This window comes from Nuphar pumila, unplaced genomic scaffold (genome assembly GCF_984573655.1).
Source record: "Nuphar pumila unplaced genomic scaffold, dmNupPumi1.hap1.1 HAP1_SCAFFOLD_1928, whole genome shotgun sequence".
Taxonomy (NCBI): Eukaryota; Viridiplantae; Streptophyta; class Magnoliopsida; order Nymphaeales; family Nymphaeaceae; genus Nuphar; species Nuphar pumila.
This window is the reverse complement of record NW_028323798.1, coordinates 4455-28759: the sequence shown is the minus strand read 5'-3', so window position 1 is coordinate 28759 and position 24305 is coordinate 4455. Positions and strand designations below refer to the sequence as shown.

The 24305-nt window shown below is 52.4% G+C and overlaps 2 protein-coding genes across 2 annotated transcripts; both read right to left on the bottom strand.

The window, feature by feature from the left end:
• Positions 1-1739: 1739 nt before the first annotated feature.
• On the bottom strand, positions 1740-3393 carry LOC149808974 (uncharacterized). The gene is made up of 2 exons (XM_089995063.1): positions 2704-3393; positions 1740-2057 (listed from the first exon to the last, which is right to left on the bottom strand). The coding sequence occupies exons 1-2, from the start codon at positions 3391-3393 to the stop codon at positions 1740-1742; spliced, it is 1008 nt and encodes a 335-aa protein (XP_089851189.1).
• An 826-nt stretch (positions 3394-4219) lies between these two features.
• On the bottom strand, positions 4220-8193 carry LOC149808973 (uncharacterized). Its single transcript, XM_089995064.1, has 3 exons — positions 8153-8193; positions 5680-6557; positions 4220-4699 (listed from the first exon to the last, which is right to left on the bottom strand). The coding sequence occupies exon 2, from the start codon at positions 6525-6527 to the stop codon at positions 5700-5702; it is 828 nt and encodes a 275-aa protein (XP_089851190.1). The 5' UTR covers positions 6528-6557; positions 8153-8193; the 3' UTR covers positions 4220-4699; positions 5680-5699.
• Between the last annotated feature and the right edge of the window lie 16112 nt (positions 8194-24305).

Sequence of the window (24305 nt, the reverse complement as noted above, 5' to 3'; positions counted from 1 at the left end):
GCATTGCCGTTCGTGTCGGGCACAACTTCCGGCCGGGCTGTGATGAGCCGATGGAGGGCCCGGATGATGCCCGTCTTACTTAGTTGTTTCGTTTGTGTCGCTGTGTGCTTTGTCTTCCTTTGTTTTTCATTCGCGTTTTGGTGGTCTTTCCTGGTTTGCCAGCCCTGTCGCTTGTAACACACCTTGAAGTAATGATCTGTCAGTTGGCTTGAATGGACTTGAAAGTGTGAAGCGATTGTACGAGCGGCAACTGGACCCGGCACTCACTGTCAGCTCATATCACTTATTCCCACAAGGAGTTGCAAATGTCCATGTGTGTTACAACGAAGCGGGAAAGCAAAGCAGAAATAAACTGCAGACAAGGACACAAGGAGTTGCAAATGTCCATGTCCATTTTTTGGACAGGCCGGATTCTACCACTCGCACATGGTGAAGTGTAAAGCGGAGGTCCCAATCATGCTTGTGGATCTCATGCGGACGTGCGCGCACGTGCACGTGTGCGCGCGTGCGCGCACGTGTCGAGATGGGGCGCGTACGTGCGGAATTTGACTCATTTGAGCGGCTTCGCCCCCGTTGCGCAGTCGCGCGTAGCTCGTACGTGATAGTGATGGAGTCCCGCTCAGTGGTCATCACACATGTATGTGGCCTTTGGCACGACCGGGTTTGAATGAGAACGTCTTTTCGCAATGCAGACAAGTTGCGGAATAGTTGCCACTAGCGTCGACGCCATGAACAGTAAATTCCTCCCAAATAGGGTCTTTGCTGGTCAGCACAAAGGTTGGAGCAGTAGACCCAGAGGTGGCAGGTTCTGTCCTAGCGCGCTTGCCACTGGTACTGGCACGCGGCGTGCTCAAGAAACCCTCCATGGTTGAGCTTTTACCTCCACAGCAGTGTAGTTGCAATATATTGTGTCTACGAATGCGTCTTTACACCTGCGCCTTGTTTAGTTTGGTTCAACTTTTGAATTTGTCGCTTTTGGCGCCAACAACATCAGTTACGGCTGCGAACAGCGACAGGGACGTGCGCGCACGTAAAGCACCCGCACACGTGCGCGCACGCAGTTTTGGGTGCGCACGACGTGCGCCCACAAGCATGGTCCCAATCACAACACTCGCATACATTTAATGCGTAAACTGCACATACAACACACCGCATAAACCAAACCACTCCAGGCAACTGCACAGCTGTTGTCAGCAACGATCAGCCGCATCGACAGCGAATGATGAGGCCGAACACGGGCATTGGATCTTTGTCTCGCCTTAGTGATCCTGACTTGGTTCCCAAAGGCTCGCACATTTACATGCGTCCAGCGCGGCTTGATGCAAGCGGCTGTATAGATTGCTTGGCACCCCGTGACAATACCATATCAACAACTGGGCGGTCACGGTCATGGCTTTGCGCTGGCCGCCAAGGTTACATAGAGTCAATGTGTCAAATTTCACGTCTGTATATTGAATTACGTATGTATATTCATTTCCACAGAGAGACAGAATCACCAAAGCTCAGGCCGCAACAAAGAATCCAACATGTATGTATATACCGGTAGGAAAAGCAAAAAAATGTGTCACGCTCCCAAACGCTTGATCATTTATTGGTATTGCTACGGTACATTCACAAGTAGTTCTTGGAGTTGCCAATGTCCACGTGGATGCGGTATTGTTGTAAAAAGATACATCATCATCACATCGACAGCCTACCAGCATCACTCTGCATCCTGGAGCACTTGCCATGTAGCCAATCTACGCTGCGGAGGTCTTCCTCATGCCCCGTTTATCCACACCAGCACCGTTCGCAGTCGCTCCTTTCGCACTTCCCACAGCGTCGGAGTGTGTTATGCATGTAAACCGCGCTCCCGCCTCGTGTTGCACGAGCGCTTCCGCCATTCCTGACCTCAGGTCCTCTACATCCCACACTTTCACGACACCGTCCGATGACACGCTTGCAATGCAGCTGTCCTTCTTGTTCCCCGGCAACCTGAATGCTGTCATCCCACGTATCCGTGACGCGTGCGCCTTGGAATTTTCCGAGGAGGCTGCTGATTTCCTGACGTCCCAGACCTGCATGAGGGACTCTTTGCATTCAGCGGCCAGTGCTTTGTCAAAACTTTCAGATTTTCGGGTCCAGATAGCCGAAGATACATGAATTTTCAGAACAAAAACGGGGGTCGGAACCCATTCTGGCGAAGCTCTGTCAGCAGCCTCAGAAGACGATCTTCAATCGGCTCTACAGGGGAGACAGATTGCCAGCAAAGGGCAGAAAATGAGGAATTCGGAGTCAAATCAGGAATGCAATCCAATTGGCATGCATTCCAATCAGCATGGGGGCCTGGGCGTGATTCCCGTTTTAGTGCGTTCTTGTTGTTTGCTGCGATTTGACCTCATCAGCAGGGTATGCGGAGGCGGATGAGATGATGCCTTGGACTTTACAAGGACTGACCCATATCTCGTGATTGGTAGTGGGCAAGAAGAGCACATCAGACAGGTCATTTCAGACGCTCGGAACGCAATTTTACATGAACCCCTGAATGCTTCCTGGCGTGCTTTGAATGAGTAGAACATGCTTACCGTCAGTATGAATGGATAAGGGAATAGGTCTTACGCACTGTACAAATAAAATACTTTTCTATATGAGTCTTTGACGAAGAAGCAAGCTGCAACAGCCTGTGGGCATTGTTACACAAGGACAGAGGGGCCAAAGAAGTACCTGTATGCTGCCGCCTTCACATCCAGTTACGATGCAGTTGGAGCTAATAGATGCACACGAAAGTACTCTGCGCTCGTGCTGCAAGGTGCCCACCAGCTCTCCTTTGGTGTTGTGCGTGGTCACTGTCGTCCCTGAAGCCACTGCGTACAGTTCCCCGCCATGCAAGAACTGCACGAGCTCGCCTTCCCCTCCGATTGGAGACTGATACGCACATGCGCCTTTACTTAAGTCCCACAGCCTCATCTGTTTGTCTCGCGACACTGACAGCGCCAGGGTGCCGGACGGGTGCACGGAAATGCTGTTGACAGCGCCCTTGTGCCCCTTCATAATTTTCAGGTGCTCCCAGTCCCCAGTTGCCTTCCAGATGCAGATGCTTCCTTCTGTCGTGCCCGACAACATATGCGTGGGCTGTGCTTTGCTGCTTGGCGTGAAGAGCTTGATACTGGGTATGGGGCCGTCCACAGGGTTTACCAGGAAGCCCAAATCTTTGTCCTTCGCCATATTGTAAAGGTGAATCTGATCGTCCGCTCCTCCTGTCACGACGTAATTACCCGCTGCATCTATACATTTGACTGCACTGCGGTGGGCAGGCTTGCAGAAAGTTTTTGACATCTCCACCTCGCCATCAGGATTCACAGTTACCTCGAAACCAAAGAGGAAACGTTCGTAACACCCAGCAAATAGTTTCATGGCTCTAACTGTGTTCAATGTGTCAGCTTCGTAGCACTTGCTGGCTAGGAGCCCAGACGTAGCGCTGCCCCCTCAGCGCCGACAGCCGAGTGCAGAACTTGGGTCAGCCAGGGCCAGAGCAGCAATTTCCGAGGGAGAACTGACCGTCAATGAAACAACTGGTCGAGCGAGAAACAGAGCATGTGGAGTAGAATGTGTGCGCCAGCGGATGACCCCAATGAAGGGGAATGCTGTTGAGCAAAAGAAAAAGGTCGAACCCGACAGACGATTGTTTTTCAGCACGATGATTGAAAACAGATTCTTATATGCGTTGATGGAACGAACATATGAAATACCTTAACTATTTCTTCAAAGGTGGTTTGAAGCAATGGCAAAGAGAGGACCGCAGTCACCAGTTTACGAGTAAGTGCATTTTGAACGTGTATCTCAGATATGTGCAGTGCAGGCGTGTGGGTGTCTGCGGCAGGAACAAGAGCGTTTCAACCTGTCGCACATCGGCACCGTCATCATATGTCACGGAGGTGAGCCAAGCCAAGAACCAAAACATGCCACGAAAGTTCAGCCTGTAGGGTAAGACGCAGTGGATAGGGCTGCTGCCTTTTCTTCATGCCTCCGGGGCCCGCTCGACTGCCATGTCGAATTGTCAGGACCTCACATGTTGACAAGGCCACAACCGATGGGGGGTGTCAGCACTTCAAGTCAACAGAGGAGCCGCCGCCTTGCAACCCCTTGCTAGGCCGGCGTGAGACATGAAGGTGTGTTGGTTACAGGGTTTGAAGAGAGGACCGCATTGCAATGTTGCCCACGATCACAGCGTCTGCAGGGTAGCGCACGACTCGGAACGCGCTGCAGATAGTGGCCAGCCATGCACATACAGTCGCACACCAATGGAAAGCAGATATAGTTAAAACATCAGCGAACTGTCCGAGCACCACATCCACCGTGGACATGCAGCACAACTATGTTCACTCCTCCCATACCAGATGGCTTATGAAGCAACTCAATCACGTCGAGCAAATGCTGATCACTGAATTGCCCAAGGAGCACGTCCCCATCGTTGCAAAAAACTGCCTCAGGCACGACACGGCTACAGTTACTCGTCAACGGGCACCCCGCCGGATATTCAAAAACACTATCCTTTCCCGTGGAGTTCATGCAGAGTTGCATGTACATCCATGACCAGCAGCGATCCCAGAAAGCTGAGGTAATGTACAACAACCGAAACGGGGCTTCCGCAGAGATCGTCCATAGACGCTGCCAACAGGATCGCTTCTTGACCAGCTGCGGAAGAGGCAGAGTTCTTGCACTGCACAACACGAGGGTCGTCAGCTTCATGCGCCAGTGCTTTACCGGAATAGTCCCGTTTCTGTCCCTGAATGTCATGAATTTATGTGCGCGAATCGAGGGCACAGAACACAACTGCAGCTATCCGCCGATAAAGCAAGCATAGGGGCCCTGGCAGAGCTATCAGCGAGCGGCATACAGCTAGACACTTTTATCCGCTTGCACTTCCAAACGGCATGTGTCGATGCTCTTGAGACGTAGCAAATCACAATCACTTCACATTCCGAGGCAACCAGATCCGCAATGTACTGCCTGGCATGCCGCTAAGTGACCTCAGGAACTGTCTGTATGGGCTCATGCTTGCATGAGTCTGATACTGTTGCACACAGGTAGCACATGGTTTTCACAATTCAGAACAAAATTTTGGGCCAGACGGCATCATCGATTGCAGGTAGCGGGGCATGGCAGGGCTGGAATCATCTCCAAGACCGGAACACTTACGTTTCGATGCATTCTCAAGAATCACACGTTCGAAATTTGCGCCAACAAACTGACCGTGCACCCCACAACCACCTCGGGGATGGACACTTACACCTGGAGAGCAGATCAGGAAATGTCATCCACTTCGATCTATATCAACGAGTCAAACTGGCATCGATAGGAGGCTCCTTCCCTCGCGGGAGGCTGCACAGAAATCGAGATCACATGAACTGAGGCTCTCAGTTGAATATCTCAGTTCAGGGCATTCCAGCAAGAAAAAAAGCTTGCCAGACTTCAGTAAACGCAGTTTGATGCACACGACCGATGCAGAGCACCAAAATTGGGGCGACTGTTCCATGCGGCAGCTAATTGCCGTGACCCTGCACAGCTGATTCGTAAGCTCAAGACCCCTTGTGCTCGCAAGCCTTTCCAAAGAAAGGAGGCGGTAAACGTCCACGCGGACAAAGAGTCCCCAAGCATAATTCTGAACCGAATAATTATGCCAAGGGGAGAGAAGCACACCACGGAAGTCGGCCAACCGTTTAGTATGCCTCAGAGGATTCCTCCATGGCCCCGGCATCGACGTTGACGGTGTATGCCGAGGAGGTCTTGATAGGGTTGCCGTCCTCATCATACTGGGTCTCCTCAGAGGCACCATAGCCGGTCTCCTCAGCGGGGGTCTCCTCGGAAGCACCGTAACCAGTCTCCTCTGTTGCTCCATAGCCAGTGTCCTCAGCAGGGGTCTCCTCAGACGCGCCGTAGCCGGTCTCCTCAGATGCCCCATAGCCGGTCTCCTCAGCAGGGGTCTCCTCGGATGCACCATAAGCGGTCTCCTCTGTTGCGCCGTAGCCAGTGTCCTCAGCGGGGGTCTCCTCAGACGCGCCGTAGCCGGTCTCCTCAGCAGGGGTCTCCTCGGATGCCCCATAGCCAGTGTCTTCAGCAGGGGTCTCCTCAGAGGCACCATAGCCAGTGTCTTCAGCAGGGGTCTCCTCAGATGCCCCATAGCCGGTCTCCTCAGCAGGGGGCTCCTCGGATGCTCCATAGCCAGTGTCTTCGGCAGGGGTCTCCTCGGATGCCCCATAGCCGGTCTCCTCAGCAGGGGTCTCCTCAGAAGCACCATAGCCAGTGTCCTCAGCAGGGGTCTCCTCGGAGGTGCCGAATGCAGTCTCGCCGTCAGTTGGCGGGGTTGCGCCGGTGTCAATGCCCATCGCCCCCATGGCGCCCATCGCCTGGTTGAGCATCTCGTTGTCCCCACCATACTTTTCCACCAGACCCTGGACACCACCCTGGCTGGCAACCATGCCCTCAATCATAGACGCATCCACCTTGCCGCCGGTCATCTCGCTCACTTGCCCAAGGAGGCCGTCCATTGTGCTGATCTGGGAGGTTAAGGTCGGTGGCTGCATGCAACGCTGACGGGGTGAGCGTCACAGAACCGAGTGTGCACTGATCAACAGCAAACAAATACAAGAAAGCAACTTGAGCGGTCCTCCGCGAAGATCTCACCTGCAATTTTGCGCTGTTTAGGCGCGCCTGGTCCTTGGAAGGCTGCATGACCTTCCTACCTCTGGCTGAGAATTTCATCTCGGGAAAGGCAGAAGAGATGGAACTCAACAGATCAAGCACTGGTATGCTGCCAGATTGGCCTCGATGGAGATGTTATGAGATGAACGATGTACAGCCAAAAACAGTCATGTCATCATCACGATCACTCGGGGGGGGTTTGTCTGTGGGTGGTGTGATGTCGCACATACAATGTATACAGACACCTAACCGCTGCATGTGTGCCAGCCTTACAATTCCCTCAATTTGTGCTTGCTTTGGCAGTGCGGGTACACACGCGATCAGATGGTGTTTGCACTAGTCCTCGTTCTTAGATGCTACTCGCTGACTTGTAGATGCTACTAGATCAATCCCATGCCTTTTCGAGAATACTTATGACACGCTTCATCCCAGAAAGGAATCCGCACGGTTGCAACGATGTTGATGCTGATGGCCGAGGGATTTGCATGTGCTATGGCAATTTGACTACCATTTCAGCTAAACCATTGGTGCAATTGCAGAGCACATACTGTGGATTACTCCTCCAGAAGTCGATGCGTGCAATTGCATCCCACATTGTGAACTTTTTGGGCATGACTACAATCGTACAACTGAAATGGATGCCGAACGCCTTTCCCCAGCGTGGGATGTGCTCTCGAAGGTGCAGTCTTCGGTGCATCCCAAAGCGCTGACTAACACGACGCATCGCATGACGCAGTCAAGAGCCATCATCAGCTCGCATTCATACGTTATAAGAAGCTATCAACTGATGGTGGACGGTATGTGAACATATTAACTCATTGTGCGATTTGGCCGGAGCAGCGCAGCAGCTTCCGCTGACCTAAAGCGGACCTACTGAAGTAAGCACAAGCGATCCATCCCAACTTTCATAAACTCCTCATAATGATACACGTGCTCTACCGTCGGCATACATGTGACATACATGTGCTTCTTCCTTGTCCTTTATGTGGCTAACGCACTTGAGTTCTGGTGAAATCGATTTGGTACAAGGCAACACATCATGCGTACAACTTGAAGGCCAGCCTTACCTGGCATCGTCACGGCGAAATCGATCAAGTATTTGTAACTTATAGAGTACCGAAAAATCGCAAGAAGAAGATCGTTGGTGTGTGCCCAATAACAGAGCGGAGGTACTTCCGAGATACCCAAGATGCCGAGATGAGCTTGACGAACACAAAGTGCTTGACCACAAACTCCAAGCATCATCATATCCAAAATCAGCATTTTCATGACCACGATGCAATGGAACATAAGAATTGTGCGCATGTGCTTTACAAGTGCTGTTCTAATGCAACCGATTCCGGAAGGACCAGCAGACTAAGCACTGAAGCATGCACTGGTTGAAAAGGCGCCCTAGTTGATTGACAATCTTACAACACAGCACTAAATGTTTTCACAAAAGTCAAGTAATCGTGCATCACTGAACGCATACCTGAAAAGGGAAGTAGGTATTGAGGGAGTTGAAAGTCAAGTGCTGATTTCATTCTATCAGGTCATGTCTTCGCTGCAGGCTTATATAGTCCTGGCACTATGCCGTGCTGGCTCGGGGTTCTAGGCTAGGGCCTGGCATTGCACTCTAGACTAGGCCCCGTCAGCGCCTCATCAAGTGGTACTAAAGAGGGCGACGCGGATTAAATGACTAATTGCAGAATTGTGCTCGCTTAGGGATGGCAGATTGGCAAGCCCCGTCCTGATAAGGCCACTCTTCAAAAATGCCATCAGCTTTGGTTGCCTTCTGTTGGGACGTTGGCCTGCATTCCCACCGCAGAGCTTGTGCGACAAGTACATTACGTGATTGGACAGGAGAAAGCATTCTAGGTATTGCCTGTTGCGCTGACCACGGCCCTAGTCCATTAAAATACCACATGTAGATTTCAGTTTGGACTCTACATGCTCTTGCTGTGTGCTAATCCAAACCTAAACGGCGTATTCCTGCAAGTGGTTTCACTGTGAGCCTCCAAACGTCAGCCCCAGCGCATTCCTTGTCCTACAAGCATGTTGTGTCTGTAAAAATACACCATGGCAACGATATCCGAGGAAGATGATTTCTACTTTCCTATATAGGGTCTACAGGGCAGGTGGCTACAGAGGTACAAAGGTTCCTATGCTACTTGCCGCCAGCCACTATTGACAAGAGGTCGCATTATCCCGGCAATCATTGTTTCGTTTAAAGTGTGGGTGTGCCAAACCATCTGCTTGCATGTGCATTGCAGCGCTCGCCACGATGATCGACCTGGATGGAAGCTCGGTGACAGCTGAAAGTATGTTGCCAGTGCCGTGGTGCTCGTTATTCTCTATGTTGATTAACGCCGACTTCTCCCCTTCCCTTATACTGCCCACAGGGACGTCTTTTCCTGAATCCCCGTAATGCAGCACCGCTGCCATTCACTTGGCGCCAACACCAGTTTTGGTTCGACAGGGTTCACACTGCCTCATTTGTCATGGAAGAAGCTGTTGGCTTGAACTGCTTCTCAGCTCAAGGCACAAGCCATGCAGACTTATGCCTCTTGCTAGCGTCAATGACGTTAGCCATGCGGAAGGTTGGGAAACAACGTGCACCAGGGTTTTAGTGCCGTGCATTGTCGGTGAGCAGGTGGCCCACAAGGCATCGAAATGCACGCGCAGCCATGGAAGAAAAAGTGACTTGCAGGCGTGATTCAGCTGTGTCGATTGGTAATTGGCGTCAGAGGACGGTGCTCTTGTTCCGCTCAGCATGCCGTCTTTGTGGGGCAAGTCACGCCGGCAGCGCAAGCCTCCAAACATATGGCATTGCTTAGCGCAACCCTGTCATCGCATGGACACTATTGAATTCTGCCACTACGCACCAGAGGACACATATCAGTCAGACAGGCACGCCATGAAAGCAATGCAGGCAACACTCAAAAGCATAAGAATCAATACATGAGAAAGCCAGGCAGCGCAATACCGAGTCGTGAGATCCACACGATATCGTTTTCACATTCACCCAGTTACGTATGATTGTCGGCGCGAATCGGCGGCCACTAGCCGAACAACTCTATTCCCACCCCTCCCCTGTACAGACAAGTGCTCACACATCACACAAGAATGAAGTGCAGTATTGTAAAATGTTCCAGAAAGACATGTGCTGATCATGAACGATTCCATTAGCGTGCTCCTTCAGCCTGCACACAGATAGCTATCGCGTGGATTCAGCTGCGTGTGGTGGTTGATACCATGACGACCGAAAGGCTTGATAGCTCTACAACCTGAGCCTGCGTTCTACGGCAAATCGCCTGAAATGAAACGTAACGCAACGCAAAGCATTAATGATCTCCACGAATGGCATGTGCGAGTCGTGCCTGACTTTGTCTTTGAAACACGGTGGGACTGGCGTGGGCGAACAGTCTGTGTGTCCTGGCTGCCATACCAGCCATGATGCCAAACATGGCAGCATCAAACATGGATCCGTATAACAACGAAATGTACGGCGCAGAGCAGCTCGCCGGGTCGCTAGATGATGAGGTACGTCTCTTTCCTGTGTATGCCGACTTCTGCCTTGGACACACCGCAGCCTGTTGCACTTCTGTGATATTGCAACTTGGTTGCCAAGCTTCAGGAGAAATGGAACCACATGTGCACTGAATGTGGTATTCGTCTGGTTGGCCGTTGTCAAAATGACGACTTGCGTTTCTTAGAATGCTTCTGAACTGTCTGCAACAAGCTATGCGACGCCCCGTGACAACTCCCACACCATCATGCCGACTCCGTTTGAACAGCAGGGTATTGCTATGGCAAGTTCGAGAAGTTCGTTGTCCATGTTATAGTTGTTGCTAGTCTCGAGCGTGCTGTTTTTCTTGCGTGGAGGTTACTGTCAAGCGAGGCCTTCGATGACCAACGTCCTAGCTGAAGCATCGCGGCCACATGCATGCTTCACGACGCACTTGTTGATGGTGAATCACTTGATATTATCATTTTGGCACTCAGAGCGGTGCAGCCAGAAAAGTTGCACGCGGCCAATTGTCAAGCGGTAAAGCGCGGTGTTTGCTAGGACCAGAAGAACTTTCATTCAGTACACTTGAGTACACAAATATCGATATTTCTAAACTTGCTTGAACATCTCAAGGACACACGCACCTGTTTGAGCACGAGCTTCTCCACTGGGCAAGCTGCCCTGCTTGTGTTGCTACTGGCGGGCACCAAGCAGATGTTCATCTCCGTGTTTGTCTGAGCTTCGGCCCACCCGCTTGGTGATGGCGTGCATGAGCACTAAAAACGTCGACCTGCCGTCAAGAGGGGCCAACCGCATGTGATGCTTGCGCAAGTGGCTGGTGCTCTCGTAGCATCCTACGAGGACACGATGCGTGATGTTGTCACGGTGTCGAGTTGCCACGAATGTCTTGATGGTACTCGACAGAATAGCATTTGAGTCGTACTATGACTCTTTAAGGCGAGCATTCACCACACCTACATACATCGAAATCACTATGGCCCATCAGGGGTTTAGAGAAGGGATAGGGTAGCCCACCATTGCTTTGCGTCGCCTCAAGAGGAACCCAACATGCTGGAAGAAATGATATGCAAGATGATGCTTCATCACCCTGGCACTGCTTTGTAAACCATCTCGTAGACTTGCAAGGCTAGGGCTTCCCACAGCTCTGCAGGGGCATTCCTCTCTCATGCTTGCTTCCACATCAGAGATGCATTATGAACGAAACGGTAGACAATCTGGATATTGCTTTCTTTGTTGGCAGGCTGGCGAATGTGGATGGGCACTGTGTTGCAAAGCTTGGCTTCAGAACACAGGCCTGTCATCAGGTTCTGCATTTGACTCTGCCTTGTCAAGGCATCATTCAATGACTACATGGGTGCATAGTCACAAATGCACGCTACAAACAGCCATGCTTGTGTACGGTATGAACGCTGTTTGTGCTAGCACATGACTGAGACACTGGTGCATGCAAAATTGATATGCTGTATTCTAGGGACATCCCCATGACATGCTTAAGAGCAGCTGACACTGGGTATTTGGCTTGTTTTAATTATCGTGCACGGTGCATGCACACAAGACGAACCACTTGGGAATCTTGCAACGAGATATGTATGCTTCAGTCGAACCCTCTTTTGCATGTTGCGTATCCTGCAGCAATGCTACCACACCCGCATGGGTATTGGCAGCTCCAAGTGCAACTTGGGAAGCCTATGCTCAGAATTTCTGAACCCGAGACTGACGGCGTTGCTGTGTTGTGCAGTCCAAGAACCAAAAGCGCACATCCAAGTACCGCGGAGTGTGCTGGAATAAGAAGAACAGGCGCTGGCAGGCGTCCATCAACGTGGGAGGGAGGTACCATTACCTCGGATCGTTCATGTCGGAGGACCAAGCTGCCCGCGCCTTTGACAAAGCGGCGTTTGAAATCCGTGGAAAGCGCGCAAAACTCAACTTCCCCGATTCGCAAGACCTCTACGAGGCTGGCGCCCTCGGGGGCGACCCCTTGGTCAAGGATGACGAAGATGGCGACGCCAGCGATGGGGGCGGTCCCCCCCCCTCGGGCTCGAAGAGGAAGACCGACCCCAAGACCAACACCCGGCCCAAGCGCCGCATCAACCCCCCTGTCCCCCTCAAAGGCCTGGATGCTGACGCCTCAGGCTGGGGCCTCGACGTGAACCCCCCCGGCTTCGGTGGCCTGGGCCAAGTGAACTACAACTACCTCGATCCGGCCCCACACGGCATGTCGTACGGCATGCACGACAACGGCTCGCTCCCCCTCGACCTCCTACCCACCGGCCTGACCCCGCGAGCGATGTCTCCCCACTGGGGGCCGCTCTCACCCACCATTGTCATGCCTAATGCGTCCAAAGGTAACCAATCCGGTAGCGAGATCCTCCCAGCCGACATGGCGAACCTCGGCGTGCTCTTCAACGGATTCGGCAACAGCGCTTCGGTGCTGAAGCTGCTCCCCCACGCGTACAACGCGCACAAGCTGCTGGGCGCCGTTATCGAGAACTGCAGGGACTCGGAGCACTTTGGAGCGGCGGTATGGGATGGTAAACGCATGCACACCCTGGAGGGCTTCCAGTCCGCGGAGGCTGCCGAGACCTCCGCGATCGACGTGATCAACATGCTTTCGGCGTTCTCGCGGCCAAACAAGGCCGGCAACTTGTCGGCTGACCTGCAGCCATCGCCCCGCATGTTGTACGGCCACCCCATGATGCATGAGAGCGCTGGGGACCCCCTGGACTTGGACGACGCTGACGAAGGTGCGCCCCGTTCTCATGTCGTAACGGCTTTGTTTCAAGTTTATAATGCTCATGGTCGGCAGCTGGGTGTGACCAGGATGCCGTAACCTTGTGGAGCGCAGAAACAAGTTGCCATTGCGATGTTGGCGTGTTGCCATCGATCATCACACCACAAAGATTGGCAGGAAGTATATGGCTCAGGCCATGAGCAACCAATACTAACTTTTAAAACAATGAAACATCACATAGACAATGGCAGAGAGTGGATTCATCTTCATTTCATCACATAGATCAGAGCAATTACTACGGCTGAGGCTGAAAGCAACCAAGTATCCACGTTTGAGCAAGACAGCTCATTTAACGCCGGCGGTCGGGACAGGCTAGCATGTCATGAACCTCCCTAGCCATTGCTGTGCGGTGACATGCCAACTTCTTGGGTCTGCTTGCCCTGTCCCCTCACCTTATGGTACACGAGCCCCTGCTTCCTGCCACCCTATGCCCTTGCTGAGCGACTACTAAATCCACCTCTGGGGCCTGCTGCCACCAAATCGCCTCGCTTCGAGCGGCTCGCACGAGCCAAAGTTGAAGAGCGTGCCGACATCAGAGTATTGCCCCTGCATAGACCGAAGTTGAGTTCCCGTGGTGCGTAGATGACGAATCCCCCCTTGACTACATCCCCTCCAGCGCAGTGCACATCATCAGCAGGTGCAATCGAATCCGATGTGCTGAAAGCAGGAATCATGTATGCAGCGGCAAGGTCCTCCAGAGGCCGCAACAGCGTTGGGCGCCCGCGCAAGACACCGGGCCGCAAGCCCAAGGCTGTGACGGCTGCTCTGGCAGCCGCAGCCGCCGCCCAGGAGGCTTCCGACGCCGTCGAGGTCGAGGGCGACGGCTCCCCCGTTGTATCTCTAAATGACGTCCCGCCGAATGAGAGCGATCTGGAAGATGATGACGTCAAAGCAATAGTGGTGTGCTCTCCGCCAATCCTTGTGCCTCCCTCCATGTGGCCTGTTTCGCTGGGTTGCATTCTTCGTGTCCAGAGGCCCACAATTGCACCAGTTCGGTCTTCGATCCTGGTACAGAACCCCTAGCCCTTCTGGCCTGACAAGCTCAGGGTGTTTTATAGTCACTAACACGCCGGCGCAGACCCAAGAACACTCGCACATTTGACATTTCTGGACCGATAAGGGTTCCTTGAATGTGATGTCTCGTCCCGATTGCAGGGTGCAGTTGGCTGGGTAAGCTTAGAATAGCAGGGTCTCCTTTTCCCTAGCAGTACTGTCCAGGAGAGCCGTTTCTGTTGTTTCTTTCTCCTCAGCAGCCCTCTGGAAAGTGACATGTCATGGCCCAAACCCCAGTTGTTTGCAACGCAGAGCCCTGCCAGGCAAGGCATTTCCTTCCAAGGTCGGTTGATGATGATGATGCCCCGTTTGCCACACTGTTGCATCCACATGGTCCTTAGCAACTTCAAGGGCAACCTGAGAATGTAAATGTTCCCCCCAGTACTATCCCTCACTCCAAAGATAAAGTCCACCGAGCATGGCAGGCAAGGCTTTAGTTTCTGTTGAATATCCGGTGATTAATGCCATCAAATGTGCCAAACATCAAGAATGTTTTTGGATCAGCAGAGCACCTAGCGCACTGAAAGCTATGAAGGCAGGCGGTTGCGGAGCTATGTGTCACCTCTGGCCTTAAACATGATAGGCAAGTCATGACTGTCATGCGGGTAGTCGAACCACCAGTCTGTCGCCCGTCGCACTTTCCACTCCTTCGTTCGGGCGAGTATTAATTGTTCGTGAGCCAGTGAGCTAGCTCATGTGCTCTGATCCAGAGCAGGCTCTGCTTGCTATGCTCCTCTTGTGAGACTTGGCGAGCCGTTTGCAGACCGAAGGCTTGGAGGAGCCGGCTGAGGGCGTTGCCGAAGAAGGTAATGAGCGCACCGAAGGAGAGTCTCCACGCCATCGAAAGCGCTCCAAAGCCCTGGAAGGTTACGAGGTCGAGGACCCCGTTGCCAAGCGTGGCCGTGTCACGCAAGCCAACCCCGCCCATGCCCGCCAGGCCGGCTAAATCAGTAGTTACTTGCACCTGAGACGCCCAGAGTGGCGCGGTCCATTTGCAATGTCCTCGGGCTGCTCCAAGGTTGACGTGTTCCTGGTCAACAACCCCTTGGACGGACCCCTCAGATCACGGTCCCCACCTCTGCCTCCACCTGCTCCTCTGATATTTGACAAGCACCTCTTAGAAGGTGTGGCAGGCACCGCATGCAGGCTTTGGGGATTGAATCATGGCACTAAACCCTTGGACGGACCCCTCAGATCGCGGTCTCCACCTATGCCTCGACCTGCTCCTCTGATATTCGACAAGCACCTCTTCGAAGGTGTAGCAGGCGCTGCATGCAGTCTTTGGGGTACTGAATCATCTCACTAGAATACAGGCTGTCCTGTTCTCCGTCCGGCAAATTGTACCAAATGTACCAGACACAGCTGGCTGGTTTATGAAGAGTGTTCTCATCGGCCGTGTCGCTGAAGACAATCTGATCGGAACGCGAGTTTTTGGAAGGCCGTGGGAAAGCGTTTAGACACGCACAAACAAATGTACGTACATACAGCGTATTGGCAAACGGCACACATGCCTAGTCACGGCGTGATTCAGACATCATATATGGATCACGCCAAGTGATGAATGGCAGATTGCCGACCTTGCGATGGACAATCAGGATGACATGCTTGCAATAGTGTTTGCTTGAACACAACCGTTGTTTGTTCAAAATGGTTGTAAGCACTTTCTGAACCAGCTTGGGCACCAGCCTGCCTGCCAGGACAACTCTGTCCTACCCCTTTTAAAGCCTTCACTAACATGCCATTGCTTCGGAAAGCATCAACGTTGAGGCCCTAGTAGCGTTGTTGCGTTGATTTCTGTCTCAGAGCCGTGTGCATAACACAAAGAAGTATTGTACTTCGTGAAAAGAAGTATTGCAGTAGGGATGCTGGCTGAGATCCATGTAAATGCAACACTGTTGTAACAACATGCAGCCATATCATGGTAATGTTACAATGATGGCCATGTTACTTGATAGTATGACAGGAAGAAAGCATTCTCACGCATTGGAAGGGAAACATGGCCAACCTGTTTGAATGGCAGCCCCAGCAGGTACTAAAGCAAGGTCGAAGATCAACACACAGGCGCGTTCTCTTTGGTACATGCCTGAAGCACATCAAAACGCCTAAATAAGCGCTACACAAAGGCAATTGTAACATGGCACTTAGTCATTGGTAATGAAATTCACAACCTCGATGCTTCACACGTGCAACTTCTGTTGCAAGCAGGACTGGTGGGAAAGAGAGAAAGGAAGAGGACTGGTGGGAAGCATGCTCCCCTTGCAATCTCCTTCGTCAACAGATAAATGATAAAAATCACATGCGCGTACAGAAATTTGGCATTTTGTAGTTGCTAATGTCCATATGGGCACGGTAGTGGGTTGTGAACAGATACATCATCAATTGCGGATACAACCTCCTCAACTCCCCTGCAGACATCATCGCGAATGTTCAGCATCACAAGTTGGCCAGAAGCTGTGCGCTTGGGGCAGCCTATCGACTCACAAAGCACTCAAGGGGTGGATATCAAACGACCTGGGGAAACAGAGCATCGCCAGTCAGTGACAAGAGCCATCGAAAGCCTTCTCTCTCGCGCCCCAGGCGCACCCAACCAGCAGCCTGCACAGCTTCTGGCCGAGGCCCTCCCCCTCAGGAAAGCGTTCTCGCAGCTCTGTGCAGACATCGTCACACTGTTGTGCATCGTCACGGTCTCGAGGGCTGGGAAGTGACGCAGCAGCGCCGCCAGACGGCGAGGCGCCAGCCGTTGGCAGCCCCTCAGCTCAAGCTCCCTCAAGTGCCGCAAGTGCTTCAGGCATTCGAGGCCTCGCTTGGAGATCAACGGGCAATGACTCAGGACCAGGCCCTCGAGCGCCTCCAGGCGCTTGAGGTGCGCCAGCCCAGAGTTGGTGATTGCTCGGCAGAAAGAAATGTCAAGGTGGCGGAGCTTGGTGAGGAAGGCGAGGCGGCCAAGACCGGTGTCGGTCAGCTTTGTGCAGTTGCTCAGGTCCAGATGCTGCAGGCGAACGACGGCAGTGAGTGCACTTTGCTTTGATTGTGTCATTGTATCTACTTTGTTTCAATTTATCATCACTTACAATTTGTCATCGTGTCACATAAATCGCAACGTTTGGTGGTTGCACACACTTGTTGAATCAGCACTGCCACTGTGGTGTGAATTTGAGCTCAGTTGCAGATGGTCACTCAAGATGGCGTTGGTCACACACCCGCAAGCGCCGCATGGGTGCTAATCGTCCCAGCCCAGCGTCCGTGAGGTTGGTGGTGAAACGGAGGCTCAAGAAGCGAAGCCGGGAGAGAGCTGGGAGGTATGCAAGGCCTTGGTTGGTGATTTGTGATGCACGACACCAGCGAGTGAGGTCCAAGTGGGTGAGGCCCGCCAGGTGGGAGATCCACAATAGGCAGTCGTCGTTGACTCGTCCACACTCCACCAACCGCAAGTGCCTGCAGAGACACTATGTCTGAGATACTGGGACTGACTACTGGCACTATCTCTGAGATACTGGGACCAACGGTTTATACACCACGGGTATGAACATATATCAGTTCAGGATACAAGAAGTTCAGGTAAAGCAAGGTAGATACACCTTGGGTATGAGGACATCTCAGTTCAGGATATGGTAACTTAAAGGCTGGTCCATGTACGCTTGCGTCGGGTGATGGTCATGGTCAATGATGTGTCAGAGTGGGGTTTGACCCCCATTTCCGCGCCCAGACATCTTGCATTTTCAGGCATTGCGACCCGCAAATTGCAGGGTCTGGCGAAACGCTGGTCATAGTAACATCTCAATCGCGTTGCGAATGTCCACATGGATTGAGTCCAAATTGTGGTTGCGAAAGTGTTGTGACTCACATCTAGTGCAACAGGTATATCTTCATCCTTGGGATATGCTATGTGGACATAGCTCATTTCAGACGATTAGGGAGCTTTGGTTATACACGCTTTTAATAGAGGGGTGACGACACACTGGGGTCTGGCCATGGCGTTTCAGGTTGGTACGCTTCCTGGAGCGATGGTGATGGCAGCACTGGTGTGTTTGAATGGACTACGGCCTATTGAGCTCGCTTACGTGCCTGTCTACATGTGCCTGTGCGCTCGTCTTGGATAAATACACTTCCAAGTCGCACACCTGAGCTGAGTCAGACGAGTCAGAGACGAGAGTCCAGGCGAGCCAACATTGACGCTGGAGAGGTCGAGGAAACGCAGGTCAGAGAGGGTCCCCAGATGTATGACACCAACGTCTGTCAGTTTCCAGCAGTGTGAGAGGTGAGCACCCGAAGCTCTTTGAGTTGGGAGAGGGGAGCAATTGCAGAGTCCGAGATGTCTGAGCACGAAGAAAGGTCCAGCTTACGCAGGCGGATGAGGCGCTCGAGGGCCGGGCCAACGTCACGCAGGTCCATGCAACCGCTCAAGCACAATGACTGCACTCAGCTCGCAGCGTTCGTTGACACAGTCATAATTTTGGACTCGCCGGTGCCCTTGTAAATGCAGTGGTATTGACAACGATGCAGCATCATTACACCGGCGGTAGAGAGATTAGGCATGAGATGAATGATGTATCATTTTACAACACTACCGCATCCACACGGACATTGACAACTCCAAGAACTACTTGAAAATCAGTGCTACCGTTGGTCCAGGTACGCTTGCCTCAGGTGATGGAAACGGTAGCACTGACTGACCATAGCCTGACCTGACATGTCTGGGATTGCCTTCAGGAACACATGGCGCTATGCCCGAAATATCTAGTCCTCACTAACCCCTGCCCGAAGCATCTGGTCATAATCACAGAACCGTGCAATCACAAGTGAATGCGTCATGTGCTGATACTGTTGAGCCTGGGGGGTTGCACTTGAATTGAGCCCATGTGCGCAGTGTACCATGGTCGACGAAAATTGGCATCCCTGAAATGCCTGTGGCTCAGCCCTCACATTGCTAGCATCTTTGCCTCATTCAGCCCTTCAATCATGCAAACACAAGTCTAAATGAATGCAGTATCGACGATAAACTTGCACCATCACACGCCCATGAGTGGAAACTAGCGACAGATAACGGAATTCTGGCAGCCATGAGAAACACAGTAAGGGGCATCCAAACCAATGCTGCACCATTGGCATTTCCAGTCGCTTTCCTGAGTGGTTCGTGGAGTTGCCAATGACCATGTGAATGCGGCAGTGTCATAAAACGATACATCATCTTCAGCCTGCGTACCTCCAAGCACGTAAGGCTTCGCAGGTGCCACAACCCGGCATCCGTGATGCAGACACAGCCCGACAACTTCAAGTGCACAAGCGCCTGCATCGCGCCGACATGCTGGAGGGCGGAGTCGCCGAGCTCAACACACTCGCTAAGATTCAGCTTCGCAGGTGCTTGAGGGCCCGCAGGTAGCCCACGCCGGTGCAGGTGATGTACCCACAGGCGCGGAGGTTCAGGGTCCGAAGGGATTGGAGCGAAGCGAGGACGGAGAGGCCGTCGTCGCAAGACATACGCACATCCAGATATGTCGAGTGCCTGCAGGCCCTCGAGCGCGGTGACGCAGACGAGCACATCATACGACACGTGGCTACAGTTGCTCATTGTCAAGGCTTGAAGGTCAGCAGCACCACCGATTGTGGTGATCGTGCGAAGCAGCTCCGAGGAGACGCTGTAGTGGGGCGTCGCTTGGCGCGCTGCTGATGGGGCGGTGGAGGGGGGGGCCTGGCCCCCCTGCAGCGCTGCCGCGTCGATCGTGAGGCTTTGCAGGCGGTTGAGGGAACCTGGGGAGGCTTGCAGTGAGCGCGGCGCAGGCATGCGTGGTTTGCTGAAGCTGCCGAATGTGCTGAAGGGTGAAGCGTTCCCGTCCTCGGGGTCGACGTACGTGCATATGCATTCGGCAGTCGCGGGGCGGGGCTTGTTGGAGAAGGGCTGAGAAGCTGGGGAACTCTTGTTGAAGAGGCATGGGGCAAGGCGGGGGGGTTGGGTTCCGCAACGCGGTCAAATGATTCCCCGGTAGTACTGGTTAGGTCGAGGGAGACGACGTGGGGGGGTGTGACTTCAAGCCTGCATGCGAAAGCGTTCGTTAAAGGTAGCGATTTGCCAGACAGTGTAACTTGCAGGTGTGGTTGCCCAGAATTGCACAAGAAATTGTGGGGACAACCAAGAGGGTTGCAACACCACCTCACAAAACGCTGATTGATGGCGATGCATCTGTTTACAACCTTGATGCGTCCACACGGACGACGACAATTACAAGTGCTGGGAATGGCCTCTGAAAGGGATGAGCATGAGTGAGACGACGTCCTCACACACACACACACACACACACACACACACACACACACACACTTCACGCCATTCTCCGTGGAGTCCTATGGAGACTAGGACAACCAGCCATGCAGCTTCTCAACGACCTGGCAAGCGCAGCATCAGCGGGGGGGGGTTCCAGTGAAGGGGGACTTTGTCGTGCACGCGCTCCGTGAAATCAGCATCACCCTTTGTCGAGGCAACGCTGTCATGTTCAGACGCGGATTGTTTGCTCTTGCTCGCGCCAGTGGTGTTGCGTTCATTCCCGGCATGGATTCTCCGATAGCTGAGGTGCCTTGAGGTCTCAGCGGGCTTTGATCGAATGTGTGAGTTGTCTATGTTTGACATGACTTGCCTGCAATCTTTGTAAGATACACACACTCACGACAGCCGCACCAGACGTTTTAGTACAGGAGATACGGCTTGCAGGCCAAAACACATTTCACATGGTTGACAGAAGAATTGTCAACCCAGTTCCTGGACATGCACCCACTGCGATGTGTATACCATGAACCTCTAAAGGATTGCCGTCGTGCTCTCATCCTCTGCGTTCTGACAACAACGCCAGAATTTGGCACGGTTTGTACACTCGGATGCCCCGTAGCAAGAGCTGCTAGGTGGACAAGGTCATCTGCTCCTTCTTTCCACACATAGTGGCAATTCTTCGCTGTCAGTGGGCAGTGAGCCATTTCGAGACCTCTAGACATAGCAAGGATAAGAACCATGGCATACCCATGCATAAAGGCTGACCAGGGCGTTGATGCTGCAGGTGGCGGCTCAGGGCAGTGGGTGCATCCCTGAGAGAGCCGCAGACGCTCAAGGGCCGTGCAGAAGGTGAGCATGGGCAGCATGGCATTGTGGCACAGCGTGAGTGACGTGATGTTCTGGAGCACGCCTAGCCTGAAGCGCTTGCAGACTGCGTTGAGGCGAACGTTGGGGGTCCTCCGCGCGGACCCGCTGCAAGATCGCCTGCAGCACGGACAGTCCGGTTTGCCAGGTGGAGTACATCATCGCCAATGATTACCAGCCCCCATTCGTCAAATAACTTTGAAAACGCCGTTTTGAGGAGCGACCTTGCTTTCTTCGGAACAGGCCTCGGAAAGTCGACAGGTGCGTGACTCGGCTCGTAACGCGTGTCCACGACAGCCTTGCCACGTCGTGAGCCACGACAGCAGTGGCATTGGCAGTGCTGTCCTGCTTCCTGCAATGCCGTGGAGTGTGCGGAACTTGCCGATGATGGAAGGAGTGTAGTCCTTTCAGGGAGAACACTGTATCAGGCGCACTATCTAGTTTGAGATACCATGCGACGAGATGCGACGGAAATCCAGCGACAGAGCAGGAGCTGGATCACTGACCTTGAGCACATCGTCCGGCAAGACATCGAAATCCCCGGACTGCAAGGCGCTGAAGCCATGGCGCCACTGTGCACCTTGGTTGGCGACGCGTGTTGTTCGCCGAACCCTGGTGGATGACGAGTTCCGTGTATGTCTGCGACCGATATACTGGTCATGGAAGCCACGTGATGAATTGTCTCCATAATTTAACACTGGACGACTCTACCCGAGAAGTTGGTCTTTGGTGCACAGTCGTTTCTGCTGCAGGATTCCGCTCACGAGAACCTGCAAACAATAACACATCTGCCTTCTGCAAGCGAGTACGTGAACCGAAAACGGAGAAAGTTTGACTTTAAAAGGATAGTTACAAAAAAATTCAGCATACGGATATGCAGTGCAGATGGCGAGACACACGGTTGGAAATGCTTCCGGTGGTTCTGCCTTACACAGACAACCACTAGGGTGTCTGCCTTTCAAAATCAGGAGATCGCACGGACAACACGCATGCCCGCCCACAATGCAAGAAGTGCTCTGTTAATTATTCTGGTTCGGCATCTGTTTGTGGTACTTTCTATAAATTGCTGGAGTAAGCTTACGTTGTGACCTGTGGTTCAAGCCAGAATTTTAAATTGGCGTGCACATGCAGCATAAATTCTCCTCATTCTTTTCGTCTCGACTATTGAATAATACTGCGCGATACACACAATTAACAGTACATATGCATCACGAACATTGCTACAAGCTTGAATTTGGTACCGGTCAAAGAATGGCACTCTGCACATAATACTCGCTTCAACAGTGCTGTATTTTCAGCTTTTTGACGCAGAATCAACTAAAGCTTCATCCATTCACACATCCGTTCTCCATGATCGTGACGTCTGTGCTTGCCATGCATGTCTAACCATGGGCTTTGTCCATTAAAGTCATGGTTCCTCCGGCCTTGCACCAATGGAAATCACAAGGAACATACCAAGTTGCATTCCAAGCTGCTCTATGTGGCTTCTTGGAGTTGCCGTGCGCATCCCGGTTGGCACGCATCTCAGGGTGAGGTTGAATTGTAGCTCCAAGAAATATTTGAACGGTTCAATTCCCTTGTGAGTGCTTGATCCCAAACCACAGCTGATGCACCAGTTGAGCAGTAAAGTCAAATTTATTGTCCTTAGCAAAAGGATTGACATCACCCCTGGATATTACGACATGGGCTCTTGGTTCGCCATCCCCTTGACATAATTTTTTTTTTTTTTTGTGCAGTGCATCCTGGACACACGTTGCACACTAACACAAGACGCGGACGTCATTTTCATTGGTTCCCAAACCTCAGATCACTACAGTATCTCGAGGCACACGGTGTACGAAAGAATCTGCATGGCTGTGAGCGAGGACGTCCATGTTAAAGAAGCAGAGTCGACCTAAACCACTCGCGCTTGTCGGCAATGTGCAAAGTTATGCGTACAGCTTAAATTTGTGATTTGAAACAAGTTGCCTACCTACTCCACTGGTTGCGCGTGCACATGCGGGATTTTAAACCAGCTTGAGCAAACCCTGCACCGCTGGCTTTTGCTTTTTGCTTCCGTTCTAAAAGAACTGTTTGTGAAAAGAAGAGCGAAAAACTGACTTCTCATTTGATTTGTACAATTCAGTGCCAGCACATAGCATAGGCTTCCGGCCTAGGAGCAGCCCGTGTAAGTGTGTTAGCAGCCATCATGTCAACCGGAGCCACGCACCGCATTTATCCAGGGAGTTCGTTCAACACAATACAAGATGTGATCCTTTAAATGCAATTTTTGTCCTTCACGGTGCAAGCGGTTGAACGAATGAGCTTCTAGCATCATACCACCATCGCAAACAGCGCAAGATGGACATTCTCTCAAAGGACGGATTCCCAACCAATATCTGTCAGCACCATTAACCAAAAACTGCTGCATGATTTCCGCGTGCGGGCTTTTGAGTGAAAATTGGGTGGATAAATACAACCCTGTTCTCCTTTCATAGCCCTACGCTGTGACGTCATGCACATGTGGCTTCCCAATAGTCTGACTGTGTAACGCGGACGTTTCCAGAATTCTGTGGCACAGAATCTCTTTGAAGCCGCCTTTACATTTTAGTGATACTGGTATGCCATGTGCGTTTGCCTTCTACACCATGCATCATCACTGCGGCTTTGAGGGAGCCACTTGCCTTCTGAAGCGTCAGGCCTCGCTGGCGGGAACGCCCCTGGCCTTGTGATTGTCAGCCAGGATGTGCTTGTCTTTACCCCACAACGCCCTGTACGTGCTGCGAAAATAATACGCCCAATAACCGTCGTTGACAACGGGTGAGACAACTACCGCTGATCTCTCGCTACAGTTGTTATACATGGCTGAACTGGATGAAAACGAGAACATGCATGCAAGTTGGCACAGTGCGTGAATTCAATTTACTTGGTGCCCTGCCGCAATACGGTGCCAGGACATAGCGTTTTACTCCATCTGTTGCCCAGGAGTATGCGCCAGATGCTCGTGTTCAATAAATAACCTCCACGATGAGATCGACAGGGAGAACGTCAGGTTGGGCCCTAACCCAGGGTCTGAGCGCTGCAAAGCCACCAGGCCTTTCGGAGACAGTTTGAGACAGCTCACGGGCCTTGCGGTGGTCACGGTACTCGTGTTCAGTGTCTCTGGC

Bases quoted from the DNA above. Each gene is read 5' to 3' on its own strand.
- LOC149808974 (XM_089995063.1), bottom strand. From the start codon at position 3,393: ATGAAACTATTTGCTGGGTGTTACGAACGTTTCCTCTTTGGTTTCGAG. The intron at 2,058-2,703 runs GTACTTCTTTGG...TCCCTCATGCAG, and splicing joins GTGAAGGCGGCAGCATACAG to GTCTGGGACGTCAGGAAATC.
- LOC149808973 (XM_089995064.1), bottom strand. From the start codon at position 6,527: ATGGACGGCCTCCTTGGGCAAGTGAGCGAGATGACCGGCGGCAAGGTG.